General features: G+C 38.2%; 1 protein-coding gene across 3 annotated transcripts in view; it reads left to right on the forward strand.

Annotated features, from left to right (window-relative positions):
- Positions 1–20,917, forward strand: part of PPP1R9A (protein phosphatase 1 regulatory subunit 9A) — a 558,902-nt gene that overhangs the window by 370,892 nt on the left and 167,093 nt on the right. For all 3 annotated transcript variants that reach the window (XM_053714066.1, XM_053714065.1, XM_053714067.1), the window contains exon 7: positions 9,646–9,798. In XM_053714066.1, coding sequence (XP_053570041.1) covers positions 9,646–9,798 — 153 coding nt within the window. The remainder of the gene's footprint in view (positions 1–9,645; positions 9,799–20,917) is intronic.

The raw sequence follows: 20,917 nt of genomic DNA on the forward strand, positions 1-20,917 counted from the left end.
AAGCTTCAAAATGCTTGCCGTGTCCTTCATTCCATTCAACACCCGTCAGTGGCTCAATGCATGGAGGTAATCGGCTTAATGGTAGCGGCAATGGACATAGTACCCTTTGCACGCCTACATCTCAGACCGCTGCAATTGTGCATGCTAAGTCAGTGGAATGGGGATTACTCAGATTTGTCCCCTACTCTGAATCTGGATCAAGAGACCAGAAATTCTCTTCTATGGTGGCTTTCTCGGCCACATCTGTCCAGGGGGATGCCATTCAGCAGGCCAGATTGGACAATTGTAACAACAGACGCCAGCCTACTAGGTTGGGGCGCTGTCTGGAATTCCCTGAAGGCTCAGGGATCTTGGACTCAGGAGGAGAGTCTCCTTCCAATAAACATTCTGGAATTGAGAGCAGTTTTCAATGCCCTTCTGGCTTGGCCTCAGTTAACAACTCGGGGGTTCATCAGGTTTCAGTCGGACAACATCACGACTGTAGCTTACATCAACCATCAAGGAGGGACAAGAAGCTCCCTAGCGATGATGGAAGTATCAAAGATAATTCGCTGGGCAGAGTCTCACTCTTGCCACCTGTCAGCGATCCACATTCCAGGAGTGGAGAACTGGGAGGCGGATTTCCTAAGTCGTCAGACTTTTCATCCGGGGGAGTGGGAACTTCATCCGGAGGTCTTTGCCCAAATACTTCGACGTTGGGGCAAACCAGAGATAGATCTCATGGCGTCTCGCCAGAACGCCAAGCTTCCTTGTTACGGGTCCAGGTCCAGGGACCCGGGAGCGGTCCTAGTAGATGCTTTGACAGCACCTTGGACCTTCGGGATGGCCTATGTGTTTCCACCCTTCCCGATGCTTCCGCGATTGATTGCCAGGATCAAACAGGAGAGAGCATTGGTGATTCTAATAGCGCCTGCGTTGCCACGCAGGACCTGGTATGCAGATCTAGTGGACATGTCATCCTGTCCACCTTGGTCTCTGCCTCTGAGACAGGACCTTCTAATTCAGGGTCCTTTCAAACATCAAAATCTAATTTCTCTGAAGCTGACTGCTTGGAAATTGAACGCTTGATTTTATCAAAGCGTGGATTTTCGGAGTCAGTAATTGATACCTTAGTACAGGCTAGGAAACCTGTTACCAGAAAGATTTACCATAAAATATGGCGTAAATACTTACATTGGTGCGAATCCAACAGTTACTCATGGAGTAAGGTTAGGATTCCTAGGATATTGTCTTTTCTACAAGAAGGTTTAGAAAAGGGTTTATCTGCTAGTTCCTTAAAAGGACAGATCTCAGCTTTGTCCATTCTTTTACACAAACGTCTGTCAGAAGTTCCAGACGTTCAGGCTTTTTGTCAGGCTTTGGCCAGAATTAAGCCTGTGTTTAAGACTGTTGCTCCTCCATGGAGCTTAAATTTAGTTCTTAACGTTTTACAGGGTGTTCCGTTTGAACCCCTTCATTCCATTGATATTAAGTTGTTATCTTGGAAAGTTCTGTTTTTAATGGCTATTTCCTCGGCTCGAAGAGTCTCTGAGTTATCGGCCTTACATTGTGATTCTCCTTATCTGATTTTTCATTCAGACAAGGTAGTTCTGCGGACTAAACCTGGGTTCTTACCTAAGGTAGTCACTAATAGGAATATCAATCAAGAGATTGTTGTTCCATCATTGTGTCCTAACCCTTCTTCAAAGAAGGAACGACTTCTACACAATCTGGATGTAGTTCGTGCCCTGAAATTTTATTTACAGGCAACTAAAGATTTTCGCCAAACTTCTTCCCTGTTTGTCGTTTATTCTGGACAGAGGAGAGGTCAAAAAGCTTCTGCTACCTCTCTCTCTTTCTGGCTTCATAGCATAATACATTTAGCCTATGAGACTGCTGGACAGCAGCCTCCTGAAAGAATTACAGCTCATTCTACTAGAGCTGTGGCTTCCACTTGGGCCTTTAAGAATGAGGCATCTGTTGAACAGATTTGCAAGGCTGCAACTTGGTCTTCTCTTCATACTTTTTCCAAATTTTACAAATTTGACACTTTTGCTTCTTCGGAGGCTGTTTTTGGGAGAAAGGTTCTTCAGGCAGTGGTCCCTTCCGTATAAAGATCCTGCCTGTCCCTCCCGTCATCCGTGTACTTTAGCTTTGGTATTGGTATCCCAGAAGTAATGATGACCCGTGGACTGACTACACTTAACAGGAGAAAACATAATTTATGCTTACCTGATAAATTCCTTTCTCCTGTAGTGTAGTCAGTCCACGGCCCGCCCTGTTTTTTATGGCAGGTCTAAATTTTTAAATTATACTCCAGTCACCACTGCACCCTTTAGCTTCTCCTTTCTCGTTGGTTCTCGGTCGAATGACTGGGTGTGACGTAGAGGGGAGGAGCTATATAGCAGCTCTGCTTGGGTGATCCTCTTGCACTTCCTGTTGGGGAGGAGTTAATATCCCAGAAGTAATGATGACCCGTGGACTGACTACACTACAGGAGAAAGGAATTTATCAGGTAAGCATAAATTATGTTTTTTCATAATCCAATTGGCTGACGTTTCCATGAATATAATTAAAATAAATTTTCGGCAGTCCGACAATATCACGCATGCGCAGTTTGTTATTTGAAGCCGCTGCTGCCAGAAACCTTTTATTCATTATTGATTAAAATAACAATAACTTGCTAAAACTAGGGAGATTCTCACAGCGCACCACACTTACCTTGACAGCGCAGCTCCCTCTTACGCTCTTCTTTTAATTGAGAGAATCAGTAACTGACGTAGTCATTGACGTAGCTGATGCTTGTGCAGGCGCATTGTGGCTATATGCCACCATATTTGTACCTGAGTTGTCAGCCCGGATAGGATTACTGAAACCAGTACCCCCAGAGGGGTTTTGAAAAATTAAAAAAAATCAATTAACGATTGCAGCAAAACTGTAAATATTTGAAACAAAGAGTGCATTAACAAGTGTATTGTTTAGCCGCATTTTTTTGATTAATGCAAAGGTTTGTTTTTTTACCTTCAGTGTCCCTTTAAGGCCCATTTTTCCTTCAGAGAGATGCTACTGAGAGACAGAGGGGTGATTGGGGTATGAGGTAGTGACATAATTACCAGTGAAGGAGTTAGTCACAAGCCTGCCACCAATGTCGCAAGGACCGGTTCCTTAGCCTTTTCCTGTTCAGTTCAGCTTTTAAATTCCTAAATGAATCACATTAGGCAATCTAACAGTCTAATGCTGCTCTTGCCTCTAAATTAATCTGTCCCTTTCCTCAATATTTCGCTCAAGGATTTAAAAGTTCTATGCACGTAAGTCATCCCAAGTTACATTATTAGGTTCTTCTGCATCGTCAGAGATCAGACCACCTTAGGATGTTTAAAGAGATTTTATTTACTTTAGGCATCTGAGACCCTAATCAACTAAGTGAAAACATTCCAACTAACTGCATTTAATTTCCATATCCCTCTAGGCACTGGGCAACAGGTCCACGTCTGGTTTCCTGACTTTACCCTTCAGGAGACTTTCCCAAGGGTCATAATTTGTATACACAAAAAGTGAGAAGTGCTTAGGCATGGAACAAACAGTAGCGTAATAGCTTGTTCTAGGGCAAGCTACCACCCTAGAAGCAACCTCTTTTTGCCCAGCATATGCCTTTCACAGAGAAGACATTTCCTGTAGTATAGCAGTCTGCTCCTGACTAAACAGTACAGTCCAGGCCCGAAATACCAGGCAATCCCTCTCTGAACGAGGGACATGACAATATATATATATATATTTATACAGTATATCTATACTATAATCGCATTTGTAACGCGTCCGTCACCGGTTGTGCACGCATCCTCAAAGGAATGTTGGCTGCGCGAGGCAGCCAAAAGAATGTTGGCTGCGAGCACAGCCAAAATAATCCACCTGGATGCAGCGTAGGCAAACCTGAAGCCTTAAAAAAACAAAAAAAAAAACGCACAACCTCCCGCACGAAATAACTAAAAAACACATAACCACCCATAAGAAATAAAAAAAAAACCTGTAACCGCCCGCACGAAGTATAAAAAAAACCCTCCTATATGAAGTATTAAGAAACACCTAAACTGCCAACCCCCACATCACAAAACAATAAAGTAATTAACCCCTAATCCGCACATAACATAATTAAAATATTAACCCCTAAACTGCCAACCCCCCACATTGCAATAAACCTAGTTAATCTATTAACCCCTAAACCACAAACCCCCACATCGGAAAATAACCTATTAACCCCTTAGCCGACAAACCCCCACATCGCAATAAACCTAATTAACCCCTTAACGACATACGTCGTACAGGGTACGTCTTGCACAACCTGGTCTTTAAAGACCAGCGACGTACCCTGTACAACGTTGGGGTTGAAAGCGGCTGGAAGCGATCCTGATCGCTTCCAGCCGCTTTCCGGTTATTGCAGTGATGCCTCGATATCGAGGCATCACTGCAATAACATTTTCCCCCATCCGATGCAGAGAGAGCCACTCTGTGGCCCTCTCTGCACCGGACATCGGCGGCCGCAATCGTTGGTGGGTGGGAGCCGACATGGGAGGCGGGTGGGCGGCCATCGATGGATTTTCAAGTGCAGTGGTGGGCGGGGTAGTTAGGGGGCGCGCACGGACGCGCGAGGCGGGCGGGCGCGTGCACGGGGAGGGAGCGGGTGGGAACCGTTACACTATGGAACAGTTAGTTAGGGAGAGAGGGGGAATAAAAAATTAATAAAAATCATATATAATCGAAGTGATCTGGGAGGGGGTGGGGGTTTAGTCTTTAGGGGGGGGAGCTACACTACAGAAAAGTGGGGGAAAAATGTAAAAATATATATTTTTTTGTAAACTGGGTACTGGCAGACAGCTGCCAGTACCCAAGATGGCGCCCAATAATGTAGAGGGGGAGGATTAGAGAGCTGTTTGGGGGGGGGGGGGATCAGGGAGGTTTGGGGCTAAGGGGGATCCTACACAGCAGCATATGTAAATATGCTATAAAAAAAAAAGTAAAAAAAAAAAAGATACCTTTTATTTTAGTACTGGCAGACTTTCTGCCAGTACTTAAGATGGTGGGGTCAATTCTGGGGTGGGGGAGGGAAGAGAGCTGTTTGGGAGGGATCAAGGGGTCTGATTTGTCAGGTGGGAGGCTGATCTCTACACTAAAGCTAAAATTAACCCTGCAAGCTCCCTACAAGATCCCTAATTAACCCCTTCACTGCTAGACATAATACACGTGTGATGTGCAGCGGCATTTAGCAGCCTTCTAATTACCAAAAAGCATTGCCAAAGCCATATATGTCTGCTATTTCTAAACAAAGGGGATCCCAGAGAAGCATTTACAACCATTTGTGCCATAATTGCACAAGTTGTTTGTAAATAATTTCAGTGAGAATCCTAAAATTTAATTTTTTTTAAAATTTGATCGCATTTGGCGGTGAAATGGTGGCATTAAATATACCAAAATGGGCCTAGATCAATACTTTGGGTTGTCTACTACACTACACTAAAGCTAAAATTAACTCTACAAGCTCCCTACAAGCTCCCTAATTAACCCCTGCACTGCTGGGCATAATACACGAGTGGTGCGCAGTGGCATTTAGTGGCCTTCTAATTACCAAAAAGCAACGCCAAAGCCATATAAGTCTGCTATTTCTGAACAAAGGGGATCCCAGAGAAGCATTTGCAACCATTTATGCCATAATTGCATAAGTTGTTTGTAAATAATTTCTGTGAGAAACCTAAAGTTTGTGAAAAAATTTGTGAAAAAGTGAATTTTTTTTTATTTGATCGCATTTGGCGTTGAAATGGTGGCATGAAATATACCAAAATGGGCCTAGATCAATACTTTGGGATGTCTTCTAAAAAAAAATATATACATGTCAAGGGATATTTAGGGATTCCTGACAGATATCAGGGTTCCAATGTAACTAGCGCTCAAAAAAAAAAGTGGTTTTGAAATAGCAAAGTGCTACTTGTATTTATGGCCCTATAACTTGCAAAAAAAGCAAAGAACATGTTAACATTGGGTATTTCTAAACTCAGGACAAAATTTAGAAACTACTTAGCATGGTTGTTTTTTGGTGGTTGTAGATGTGTAACAGATTTTGGGGGTCAAAGTTAGAAAAAGTGTGTTTTTTTCCATTTTTTCCTCATATTTTATAATATTTTTAATAGTAAATTATAAGATATGATGAAAATAATGGTATCTTTAGAAAGTCCATTTAGTGGCGAGAAAAACGGTATATAATATGTGTGAGTACAGTAAATGAGTAAGAGGAAAATTACAGCTAAACACAAACACCGCAGAAATGTAAAAATAGCCCTGGTCTTTAAGGGAAAGAAATTGAAAAATGGCCTTGGTCCTTAAGGGGTTAATATATTAACCCCTATACCGCCAACCCCCCACAACACAAATAAGTAATTTAATTACTAAGCCCCCTAACCTAACACCCCCTAAATTAGCCCCAATTACTAAATTACAATTAAAATAAAAAATCCTAACATTAAATTAGAAAAAATAAAAAACTCTAAAATTACAGAAAAAAATTTACACAATTATCAAAAATAAAAAAGAATATACCTAATCCCTATGAAAATAAACCCCCCCAAATAAAAACACCCTTAAAAGGGCCTTTTGTAGGGCATTGCCCTAAGTTACACAGCTCTTTCTCATTTAATAATTACTTAATCCCCCCTAAAACTAAAAAACCCTCACCCACCAAACCCCCCAAAATAAAAAACCTAACACTACAAAAACATAAAAGGAAATCAGCTCTTTTTCAAGTCCATTAAATCCCTAATCTTAAAAAAAATATTTATTTTTTTTTAAAAATCCTAAAACTAAGCCCCAAATAGGTACTCACCATTCCTGAAGTCCGGCGGAGAAGGTCTTCTTCCAGGCGGCTCCATCATCTTCTATCTTTATATGGAGCGAAGGCTGGGCGGAGTGGAGGTGCGGAGCTGGCTTCCCCGATGCACAGATCCTCAGCGGCGGTCCACAGCGGAGTGGAGGCTCCTCTGATTTGAACAGCCAATAGGATTTCAGTAGCTCTAATTCTATTGGCTGATTTCAAATTTTCAGCCAATAGGAATACATGGTACCCCAAATTGAATGTGGTACCTTGCATTCAATCTTTAGTGTAAGACGGACATCGGATGGAGAGGAACAACGCCAACTCCGAGGACCAACGCCGTTGAGGACCGCCACTGAGGATCCACGCATTGGAGAATAAAGCTCTGCACCTCTGCTTCGCGCCACCTTCTTTCCGGATGAAGATAAAAGATGATGGAGCCGCCTGAAAGAAGACCCCTGCCGGACTTCAGGAATGGTGAATACCTATTTGAGGTCTAGTCTTAGTCTTTTTTTCATTTTTTGGGGTGGCTTTTTTTTTTAGATTAGGGTTTTTTGGGCTGGAAAAGAGCTGATTGCCCTTTTAAGGGCAGTAAAAGAGCTGAATGCCCTCTTAAGGGCAATGCCCATACAAATGCCCCTTTAAGGACAATGGGTAGTTTAGTTTTTTTTTTAGTGTTTTTTTTTTATTCTGGGGTTTGGTGGGTGGGGGGTTTTACTGTCAGGGGGTAATTGGTAATGCCCTACAAAAAGCCCTTTTACGGCTATTGGTAGTTTAGTATTAGATTAGGGGGTGTTTTTATTTTGGGGGGGGATTTTTTTATTTTTATAGGGGTATTAGTTTAGGTTTATTTTTTTTATTTTCGATAGTTTTGTTTACTTTTTTCTGTAATTTTACTGTTTTTATTTTTTGTAACTTTAGCTGGGAGGTTTGTATTTGTTAAACATAGACTGCCCTCTGGGCAGTCTTATCACCTAGTATATAATAAATATAAAGGATAGCATTACACACATGCACTCATACACAAATCCATAGGTTGGTAGGTACAAACACACACACTGCACTAAAGAGGTAAAAAGTACCTATATTAGACTAGATTCAATAAACCTTTAGTTAAACTAATATCTTTGCAACAGGAAAATTGGGGAATTCATAAAGATTTGAGTTACGCCTTGTCACATCCACAAGTTGTCCACACTAGTACCATCCTCAAGCTTTGTAGTAGCTATTGTTAGCACCCCACATGTTAACGTTTATAACTAACCCAACTCTTGGGCTACTGCCATACTAATAACTCTCCCTTTTATAATACCGTAACCCAAAAAGATGTGTGTGTGTGTATATATATATATATGTGTGTGTGTATGTGTGTGTGTGTATATATATATATGTGTGTGTGTATGTGTGTGTGTGTATATATATATAAAAATATATGTATACATATATATATCTATATACATAATGCAATACTTTGCCCATCGTACCGCATAACATATATATATATATATACGTCTGAGCTGGAGGAAGCTCCAGCAGTTTTGGCTGTAAAGTTACAGCCGAGAGCTGGAGTTCCTGAGCTCCAGGCATCTGTCTACAGTTCTCTATCCTCCCTTACCCCCCACTGCTCACCACCATCTTAGGTACTGGCAGAAGGTCTGCCAGTATGCCGTTTTTTTTCTCAAAGTGTAGTGATCCTGTCTCACTGGAAGTTGAAGAAGTCTTCAGACCCTTATGCCTCCCAGAGTAGATAACAAACAAGGAAGAAGTATTTATTTATTAATTTATTATTTTTTCTGCAGTTTATGGTTGCCCCCTACCTCACCCCTCCCCGCTATGATTAGTGAGGGTGCCCCCCCCCCACTTCCAATTCCCCTTTTTCGTAGTGTAGCTAGTTCCGATCCCTCCCTCTCCCTTCAAAACATTTTCTGTAGCGTAGGGTAATTGATTAGCCACTTCACTGCCAGGAATTTCACGTAAGGTGCACGGCTGCAATTAGCAGGATTCTAATTGCTAAAAAGCAATGGTAAAGCCATGCGTGTCTGCTATTTCTGAACAAAGGGGATCCCAGAGAAGGTTTTTATAACCTTTTGTCGTATGACTGCAGTAGTTGTGTGTAAATAATTTCAGTGAGAAACCCAAAGTTTGCGAAAAAATTAACGTTTTTTTTTTATATATGATTGTATCTGGCGGTCAAATGGTGGCATTAAATATACCAAAATGGGCCTAGATTAATACCTTTGGTTGTCTACTTTAAATACTTTAAAAAATATATTTTCAATAGGTAAATAAAACAATCAAAGCTCTATTTCTGTTTAATCGGAGTGATAGCAAAAATGCTAAAAATTCTTATTTACTTTGGGCACGTTTTTTTTTCTGATATTTCCAGTATCAAAGGGGTTAAAAGACTAACACAAATGTTGCCACATGTTCTTAAAAAGGATTCACACTTCTTGTGAGAGTTCAGTAGGCAGTAAAAATATTATAACTTGAAATCACCTGCTATAAAGCTGAAAAAAATATAGAAATGTTGATAATAATTTCCTTTTAAAAACATTTGCTTTTGTGTACAAGCTATTATTTCCTTTTTATACATGTAAGTCTTCTGCAATATTTAGGTCAGATTATATCTATTTGTGCGTTTATAATTGTTGTCATGACACTGCCGAAATGCAAAATGCTATCAGCACATCACAAGATCCTTTACTGCAGGACTCTATAATAATGGACATCATTTTTTATAGTTTTAGTAACAAAAAGAAATGTATTTAAGCATGATATATATAAATACATTTAAATATATTCCTTTTCAGACAGGAGAATATGCTACAGATGAAGAAGAAGAAGATATGGGTCCTGTCATTCCGGGAAGAGAAATGGCTATTGAAGTTTTTGATCTTCCAGAAAATGATGAAATGTTTTCTTCAGACTTGGATGCAACAAAGCTAGCACACAAATTCAAAGAGGTAGGAACATACTTTAAATAGCCTGATCAATAAAAGTGCTTCATTCTGGAAATTAGCTAGTAGTTTTCCTACATTGTTATCTAAGCAAATCATTGCCTAGCAATACGGTTTGTACATTATTGTCAAGATTATTAGTATTTTTTACTGTTCTCTGTGCGTTCAATGTCATGCCCTTTTTTTCACAAAAAGTCCTTGATGTGTTTAAAGGCACAGAGACAAGGGGTGTCTTTTGAACTTAATAAGCAGAGTTAGCCTACAACACACTAATTACACTTCTCACAAGGTGTAATAATATTTCTATAGAAAAAACAAAGGATGTGGGGGGCGCCAAACGACAGCCTTCTAATCACTTAGGCCTAGATTTAGAGTTCGGCGGTAGCCGTCAAAACCAGCGTTAGAGGCTCCTAACGCTGGTTTTGGGCGCCCGCTGGTATTTGGAGTCAGTGATTAAAGGGTCTAACGCTCACTTTTCAGCCGCGACTTTTCCATACCGCAGATCCCCCTACGCCATTTGCGTAGCCTATCTTTTCAATGGGATCTTTCTAACGCCGGTATTTAGAGTCGTTTCTGCAGTGAGCGTTAGAGCTCTAATGACAAGATTCCAGCCGCCTGAAAATAGCAGGAGTTAAGAGCTTTCTGGCTAACGCCGGTTTATAAAGCTCTTAACTACTGTACCCTAAAGTACACTAACACCCATAAACTACCTATGTACCCCTAAACCGAGGTCCCCCCACACCGCCGCCACTCGATTAAAATTTTTAACCCCTAATCTGCCGACCGCCACCTACGTTATATTTATGTACCCCTAATCTGCTGCCCCTAACCCCGCCGACCCCTGTATTATATTTATTCACCCCTAACCTGCCCCCCACAACGTCGCCGCCAGCTACTTACAATAATTAACCCCTAATCTTCCGACCGCAAATCGCCGCCACCTACGTTATCCCTATGTACCCCTAATCTGCTGCCCCTAACACCGCCGACCCCTATATTATATTTATTAACCCCTAATCTGCCCCCCTCAACGTCGCCGACACCTGCCTACACTTATTAACCCCTAATCTGCCGAGCGGACCTGAGCGCTACTATAATAAAGTTATTAACCCCTAATCCGCCTCACTAACCCTATCATAAATAGTATTAACCCCTAATCTGCCCTCCCTAACATCGCCGACACCTACCTTCAATTATTAACCCCTAAACTTCCGATCGGAGCTCACCGCTATTCTAATAAATGGATTAACCCCTAAAGCTAAGTCTAACCCTAACACTAACACCCCCCTAAGTTAAATATAATTTTTATCTAACGAAATAAATTAACTCTTATTAAATAACTTATTCCTATTTAAAGCTAAATACTTACCTGTAAAATAAATCCTAATATAGCTACAATATAAATTATAATTATATTATAGCTATTTTAGGATTAATATTTATTTTACAGGCAACTTTGTAATTATTTTAACCAGGTACAATAGCTATTAAATAGTTAAGAACTATTTAATAGTTACCTAGTTAAAATAATAACAAATTGACCTGTAAAATAAATACTAACCTAAGTTATAATTAAACCTAACACTACACTATCCATAAAATAATTAAATAAACTACCTACAATTACCTACAATTAACCTAACACTACACTATCAATAAATTAATTAAACACAATTGCTACAAATAAATACAATTAAATAAACTAGCTAAAGTACAAAAAATAAAAAAGAACTAAGTTACAGAAAATAAAAAAATATTTACAAACATAAGAAAAATATTACAACAATTTTAAACTAATTACACCTACTCTAAGCCCCCTAATAAAATAACAAAGCCCCCCAAAATAAAAAATTCCCTACCCTATTCTAAATTAAAAAAGTTACAAGCTCTTTTACCTTACCAGCCCTGAACAGGGCCCTTTGCGGGGCATGCCCCAAGAATTTCAGCTCTTTTGCCTGTAAAAGAATAAATACAATACCCCCCCCCCCAACATTACAACCCACCACCCACATACCCCTAATCTAACCCAAACCCCCCTTAAATAAACCTAACACTAAGCCCCTGAAGATCTTCCTACCTTGTCTTCACCATCCAGGTATCACCGATCCGTCCTGGCTCCAAGATCTTCATCCAACCCAAGCGGGGGTTGGCGATCCATAATCCGGTGCTCCAAAGTCTTCCTCCTATCCGGCAAGAAGAGGACATCCGGACCGGCAAACATCTTCTCCAAGCGGCATCTTCGATCTTCTTCCATCCGGTGCGGAGCGGGTCCATCTTGAAGCAGTCGACGCGGATCCATCCTCTTCTTCCGATGTCTCCCGACTAATGACGGTTCCTTTAAGGGACGTCATCCAAGATGGCGTCCCTCGAATTCCGATTGGCTGATAGGATTCTATCAGCCAATCGGAATTAAGGTAGGAATTTTCTGATTGGCTGATGGAATCAGCCAATCAGAATCAAGTTCAATCCGATTGGCCGATCCCATCAGCCAATCAGATTGAGCTCGCATTCTATTGGCTGATCGGAACAGCCAATAGAATGCGAGCTCAATCTGATTGGCTGATTGGATCAGCCAATCGGATTGAACTTGATTCTGATTGGCTGATTCCATCAGCCAATCAGAAAATTCCTACCTTAATTCCGATTGGCTGATAGAATCCTATCAGCCAATCGGAATTCGAGGGACGCCATCTTGGATGACGTCCCTTAAAGGAACCGTCATTAGTCGGGAGACATCGGAAGAAGAGGATGGATCCGCGTCGCCTGCTTCAAGATGGACCCGCTCCGCACCGGATGGAAGAAGATCGAAGATGCCGCTTGGAGAAGATGTTTGCCGGTCCAGATGTCCTCTTGTTGCCGGATAGGAGGAAGACTTTGGAGCACCGGATTATGGATCGCCAACCCCCGCTTGGGTTGGATGAAGATCTTGGAGCCAGGACGGATCGGTGATACCTGGATGGTGAAGACAAGGTAGGAAGATCTTCAGGGGCTTAGTGTTAGGTTTATTTAAGGGGGGTTTGGGTTAGATTAGGGGTATGTGGGTGGTGGGTTGTAATGTTGGGGGGGGGGTATTGTATTTATTCTTTTACAGGCAAAAGAGCTGAAATTCTTGGGGCATGCCCCGCAAAGGGCCCTGTTCAGGGCTGGTAAGGTAAAAGAGCTTGTAACCTTTTTAATTTAGAATAGGGTAGGGAATTTTTTATTTTGGGGGGCTTTGTTATTTTATTAGGGGGCTTAGAGTAGGTGTAATTAGTTTAAAATTGTTGTAATATTTTTCTTATGTTTGTAAATATTTTTTTATTTTCTGTAACTTAGTTCTTTTTTATTTTTTGTACTTTAGCTAGTTTATTTAATTGTATTTATTTGTAGCAATTGTGTTTAATTAATTTATTGATAGTGTAGTGTTAGGTTAATTGTAGGTAATTGTAGGTAGTTTATTTAATTATTTTATGGATAGTGTAGTGTTAGGTTTAATTATAACTTAGGTTAGTATTTATTTTACAGGTCAATTTGTTATTATTTTAACTAGGTAACTATTAAATAGTTCTTAACTATTTAATAGCTATTGTACCTGGTTAAAATAATTACAAAGTTGCCTGTAAAATAAATATTAATCCTAAAATAGCTATAATATAATTATAATTTATATTGTAGCTATATTAGGATTTATTTTACAGGTAAGTATTTAGCTTTAAATAGGAATAAGTTATTTAATAAGAGTTAATTTATTTCGTTAGATAAAAATTATATTTAATTTAGGGGGGTGTTAGTGTTAGGGTTAGACTTAGCTTTAGGGGTTAATCCATTTATTAGAATAGCGGTGAGCTCCGATCGGAAGTTTAGGGGTTAATAATTGAAGGTAGGTGTCGGCGATGTTAGGGAGGGCAGATTAGGGGTTAATACTATTTATGATAGGGTTAGTGAGGCGGATTAGGGGTTAATAACTTTATTATAGTAGCGCTCAGGTCCGCTCGGCAGATTAGGGGTTAATAAGTGTAGGCAGGTGTCGGCGACGTTGAGGGGGGCAGATTAGGGGTTAATAAATATAATATAGGGGGCGGCGGTGTTAGGGGCAGCAGATTAGGGGTACATAGGGATAACGTAGGTGGCGGCGTTTTACGGAGCGGCAGATTAGGGGTTAAAAGTGTAATGCAGGGGTCAGCGATAGCGTGGGCGGCAGATTAGGGGTTAATAAGTGTAAGGCTAGGGGTGTTTAGACTCGGGGTACATGTTAGAGTGTTAGGTGCAGACGTAGGAAGTGTTTCCCCATAGGAAACAATGGGGCTGCGTTAGGAGCTGAACGCTGCTTTTTTGCAGGTGTTAGGTTTTTTTTCAGCTCAAACAGCCCCATTGTTTCCTATGGGAGAATCGTGCATGAGCACGTTTTTGATGCCGGCCGCGTCCGTAAGCAGCTCTGGTATCGAGAGTTGCATTTGCGGTAAAAATGCTCTACGCTCCTTTTTTGGAGCCTAACGCAGCATTTGTTTGAACTCTCGATACCAGAGTTAAATTTATGGTGCGGCCAGAAAAAAACCTTGCGGAGCGTTAACAGCCCTTTTACCGCCGAACTCTAAATCTAGGCCTAAGAAATCCTATGTCAATACACCATCCTGAAACACACTTGCTATGCAAATATTTAATCAATAAATTCAATAACAAATTAAAAAAAATATATATATATATATATACAATGTATATTAAAAAGAAGACACCGGTGTCTGATCTTAAATATACACAATCATAAAATATTATTTAATATTTATAACGTAAACATTACTCTAACATTAATATGCTATTAACCACTCCTACTAAATCCTAAACATTCATGCGAAGGAACATAGAAGTCTAAAGTTACCAAGTAAGGTTGGTGTTAGCGTTAGCACAATTGCGGCAATACATTGTTAATACAACACAAAATACACTAACAATCCTATATCCCCGTATATGGATGTATATTGATATATTTTGATATATTTTGATAGGAATGGATGGATACAGACAATACAAAATATTTTGTATTTTTATTAATGTTGTCTTTTAACTTTTGATAGAAATGGATATAGATAATGTTTATTCTGAAGAGGATACAATGTATCGATATTGATGTTTTAACTGCTGTTCAATATTCTCGATGTAGAAACCCCGATATAATAGTGCAATTTAAAGTTAGGTGGGTTAATCTGTTTTATAGATCCAAAATGTCTATAAAATAGCCACCTAACTCCCTATGGGGAGCCAAAAAAGTAATTCAGGATGGAAGAAGGGGAAAAATTACTAAGACAAGAGGCAGAATTAATTTATAACTTTGGGACATTATCATCAGCAGGCCTCAATAGTGAATTAGATCTAAACATTTTATTATAATGGAATTTAGGCCTATAAACTATGTCATCAGTTTTATTATAACAATTGATTAAAACCTATATGTATTAGTCTAAATTTTGAATAGGAATAAAATAAGAATAATGATCTAACAAAAAAGGAATCCTTTTTATCATGTATGTTTTTATATGTTGTTTATATATAGATATATTTTTTTCCTATTTATTGTTTTACATGTCTTTAAGATTAACTATAATCTTATTGAGTGCTAATATACAACTGCTATGGATCAATGTGAAATGTGAACGGCCATTTGGACCAATAAAAATGTAGATGGGAACGGTCTAATAGATGAATAGGAACAAGAAGTTTTTACCCCCTTCAGAAATTAGAGGAAAAGGTTAAAAGTTTGCCATATGTAGAGGAGGAGCTGTGGGGAAAAATCAACTTGACAAAGGCTTGAAAAAGCTGAAACGCATAGACATATCTTTTGCAGCTAAACATCAGAATTGTGGATACTGGATGAACTCCCATAACCATTACCTTAAGGACGCAATCGAACACGGAGCGGTAGGAGTTTGAAATACTGTAGTTCTGATTTTTTGAATCAGTGCGCGCACTTTGAATTCCGCATTCTATTGGATAAAGGAAAGAATCACACCCTAAACTAACGGCAGGTGTATGTGGACAAGCGGAGAACGCTGAAAAAAGTGAGTAACGGCGAGACCCATGGATTAGGGTAACCGCAATCCGCTCCGTACATAAGACACTGAAGGCTGAAAAGCCCACCGCTGATTAGGTAAGCCTATATAAAGAAGACTTTGCCATTATCCTAACAATTTAAAGAGAGCACTTTATTATATGTGCCAGGTGGCTATTACATACGGATACACCTAAAAGACATTTGGGATCTATAATACAGATTAACCCACCTAACTGGAAATTGCACTATTATATCGGGGTTTCTACATCGAGAATATTGAACAGCATTTAAAACATCAATATTGATATATTGTATCCTCTTCAGAATAAACATTATCTATATCCATTTCTATCAAAAGTTAAAAGACAACATTAATAAGAATACAAAATATTTTGTATTGTCTGTATCCATCCGTTCCTATCAAAATATATCAAAATATATTAATATACATCCATATACGGCGATATAGGATTGTTAGTGTATTTTGTGTTGTAGTAACAATTTATTGCCGCAATTGTGCTAACGCGAACACCAACCTTACTTGATATCTTTAGACTTCTATGTTCCTTCGCATGAATGTTTAGGATTCAGTAAGAGTTGTTAATAGCATATTAATGTTAGAGTAATATTTCTGTTATACATGTTAAATAATATTTTTTGATTGTGTATATTTAAGATCAGACACCGGTGTCTTCTTTTTAATTTACATTGTATATATATATATATGACATTTTAATTTGTTATTGAATTTATTGAATAAATATTTGCATAACAAGTGTGTTTCAAGATGGTGTATTGAGATAGGATTTCTTAGTGATTAGCAGACTGCCTTTTGGCGCCCCCACATCTTGTGTTTAAAGGCAAGATTGGTAAATGGTTTGAGCTCTGCTATAGTAAGGGGCAACATGTCTGCATACCCACGCCAAAGGATATCATCCAAACAAGGACAACAGAGAGAGAGATCATATTCCAAAATATATGACAGGAAGGACACAGAGAAAATAAGTTAAAAGGTTGATAGATAGATAGATAGATAGATAGATAGATAGATATAGTGTTCTTCCCAGGACCTATTAAGGGCTAGATTATGAGTGGAGCAATACTTTGCGCTTCCGCTCGCTCATTGAAGGGATAGAAAGGTCAAAATTAAATATGCATGGGTGCATTTCAGTTTGAAACATCAGCCTTTTTGCAATATACTTCCATTAGCAAAAATGCTTCTAGTAAAAGTTATTAGTGTTTTTCTGCGGCATACACACATATCCTGAGAGGGCCCATGCATCAGTATTCAAACATTACACCTTTTTAGAGAGTCAGCAGTGGCTTGCATTACTCAGATGACATATTCAGAAGCAATACACACCACTGCCAGCTCTCTGAGAAGGTGTGGTGTTTGAATACTGGTGCACAAGCCCTCTCAGGATATGTGCATATGCCGCAGAAAAAACAGTAATAACTTTTACTAGAAGCATTTTTGCTAATGGAAGTATATTGCAAAAATGTTTGTATTTCAAATCGAAATGCATCCAGTCACATTTAAATTTTGACCTTTCTATCCTTTTAACTTCGCTAAACAGAGGCTTTTTGAGTGCGTCGGGTAGCACGCTTATTACAAGTTGAAAGCAAAATGGTTTTGCACAAGCGTTAACCTGAAGCACGCAAAAAGCTGAACTTCGAATATTGCGGCTGCATTAACGTATTCCCCCATAGACTTTAATGGAGCGGGAAAAGTAGGAAAAAACACTCTTACTCATGCGCATACCCGATCAGGTTATTTATAGTGCGCTAACCCGCACTATAATGGTTTCTAGGTAAAATATACATATATATATATATATATATATATATATATATATATATATATATATAGGTATAGATATATAATTATATATATATATATAGGTATAGATACAGATATATATATATATATATATATATAAATATATAGGAATACCTTTTTAAAAATATTCCCCTATGTGAAAAGCGTGAAATATTTACAGTAAATGCATAGTTAAACACCTTATTAAATATGAATATTGCATACATGTTTTTTCATGTTTTCAGCTACTTGACTGCAAAGGGCTCCAATTCACTTCTATATATGTCTATATATGTATACATATGTATTTATGTGTTTATATAATATGAAATATAAAAATGGTTACAAAAAAAAAAATCAACGCTATCAAGAACAAATATGAAATTAATATGAAAATTACGATTTTTGATCAATGGGTCTAATAATTTGGCAAGGTACTATAGATGGATGGATGAATGAATGGATGGTTAGATAGATAGTCAATCCATACAAAGATTCATCACACTCACATACACACTAAGGAACAACATATACAGCGATTGAGCTCCACATGGCTGCCAGTAGTCTTGAAACCTTGAATAGCTGCTATTAAGTAAATGATGAAATTATTGCAGTGATGTATTATACAAGAAGATCTTTTTAAGCACATACAGATAGGTGAAGCAAGTAAAGCGGTGTATATTTAAACGATAGGAACAGTTAAATGCTGTCTACTAATACCCATTGACTGATAAAGACAGCTGGTGGAGGCGGACATCACAAGGAAATATTGGCTTATTAAGGGCAGCAATATGCATTTTATTTATAAAAAACTTTAATGGGGTATTGTAGTCAATAATAATTGTCCAAGATTGAAACAAAATACAATTTTCAAAACCTTTCCAATTTACTTGTATTATCAAATTTACCTTTCTGTTTTGCGCTGTCTGTTCTTGTCAGTAATCAGTGGACCTGTCCTTCAAAATTACTTATAAGGCTTTTGCTGGTGCTCTGTTATTGGTTGCACATTAGTGATGACGATGTAATATATGTTTTTTGTAGGTGAAACTGTAATTTTAATGCACTTTTTTTTTGTATCCGTAACAGTAGAATTTAATTTTTTTTACAGAATTTGCAATTTGTGAAGTAGAACATGTAGTAGTTTAAAGAAACACAAACCCAAATTTCTTTCTATGGGGCAGATTTATCAAGCTCCGTATTGGAGCTTGATGCCCCGTGTTTCAGGCGACCCCGAAACAGAAGTTATGAAGCAGCGGTCTAAAGACCGCTGCTCCATAACCTGTCCGCCTGTTCTGAGGCCGGGGACAGAAATTAACCTGATCAAATACGTTCAGGTTGATTGACACCCCCTGCTAGCAGCCAATTGGTCATCTGTTTAATATCACAATGTACAAAATTCACTTTAAAGTTCAAATATGATTAAATATTTAAAGCTATGTTATTTTATGTGCTACTATTCCTATAAACTCTCCCTGTTACTAACTCAATACTTGTATTCCTAATCCACAGGCCTGGTCCACTGTCACATGGTATCTCACTGTCCCCAGTGAATAGGTAAGAAAAATTTGGTCACAAAAAGAAACCAAGAAATTCTGGGATCATAGGCGTTAGTGAAAGCTTAAAATAGTGAATGTGATATAGATGTGAACTATCTAATGTTATGAATATAAATGTGATGCAACCAATAAAGTGAATATAACAAATAAGGTGAACGTGACACCAGGATTAAGAAAAATATAATGTGCAGAATCTGCATAAATTTAATAACAATATAAAAAAAGTTTATAAAATTAATGACAATACAGATAAGCAAAAGATATACAAGGTAGCAATTGCGTTGATCAGACGCAGTTAACAGTGTAGTATACAATTTGCAACATTACAAGCAATATTGACTATATCACAAATGTTAAAAGACACGTATAAATACCAAATTACAAATAAAATCCATAAGAGCAATACGGAGGAACGGATATATCCTGTTGATGGTTAAAAGGATAAGCTTGTCATGCCCGAGGTTAAATTTTCTCAGGTAAAGCTGGAACGAAATAAGGGACCGATCAAACGGCAGAAAAGGCACCAAATAAAAGTTAACACTTTTACTTACACCGGAACTGGTGATAAGGCGAGTAGATCCGCTCTCTTTGGCACAATCTCCGACACTGACAACACCCGCTTGGATGCGGCGTCTCAATATGACGATAGGGTAAGAGCGGAATATTCGTCCAAATCACCTTAGCAGACAGGTAGCCAAAGTCAATTTCTACGGAGGCCTTCGAGGGACACAACACTTCAAAGAGTAGAGCAACGCGTTTCAACCCGCTAAGGGTCTTTATCAAGCTCTCGATACATTCAAATGTTGGCTATTTAAAGCCATTATAACAACCTGATTGGTTAAAAATAGTGGGCGTAAATGATTATTAGCAAACAGAAAATAAAGAACGGTAAAACAGCAGAAGTATCAGTAATTGATATCAAAGATACTTAGTAACAGAAAATATTTCATAATTAAATCAAGAATATTACGTTAATATACAAATGCAGACTTGATATAAATATAAAATTGAATTAAATTAAATTCATGCAGATCTACAATAAAAGTTTATGTGTATATGCGTCAGATAGTTATAGATTCATGTATTCATACAAAAATGTATAAAATGTATGTAAAAATTTGTAAAAATATGTAAAAATATGAAATATACATAAAAATAAAAATGAAAATAAAAATATAAAAATAAATAAATATAAATGATCCTAAAAAATGTAGTATACAAAAATGTGTTGAGAAAAATAGTAAATAATAGCGATCAAAAATGTATGTATAATATAATTCTTCAAAAGGCAAATTAGTAACCACTGCAAATACTAGTATTTGATAACTACTACAAATACTGAAATTGATGTTTCTAATTATTCAAATGTGATAATTTTATAAGCTAGAATATATAGATAGTATAAATTGATAACCTTTATTCTAAAACGAGGACTAGTCATTTAGATAACAACCAATATCGAAGTCTACGTTTAAACTCTTGGGTTGTAATGTTTTTAAGTCAAAGATCCATTTACTTTCTCTTTTTAAAAGATCACTCTGAACATTTCCTCCCCTCCATTTTCTTTTAACCTTTTCAATACCTAGAAACGAGAAATAGTCCAAATTACCCTTATTACATAGACCGAAATGTTTAGGAATAGGGAGATCTTTATTCCTTTTATGGTTAAAGTTTTCTATGGACCACATATGTTCCCTAATGCGGGGCCTGGTGGTCTCGCCTACG

Source organism: Bombina bombina, chromosome 5 (genome assembly GCF_027579735.1).
Source record: "Bombina bombina isolate aBomBom1 chromosome 5, aBomBom1.pri, whole genome shotgun sequence".
Classification (NCBI taxonomy): Eukaryota; Metazoa; Chordata; class Amphibia; order Anura; family Bombinatoridae; genus Bombina; species Bombina bombina.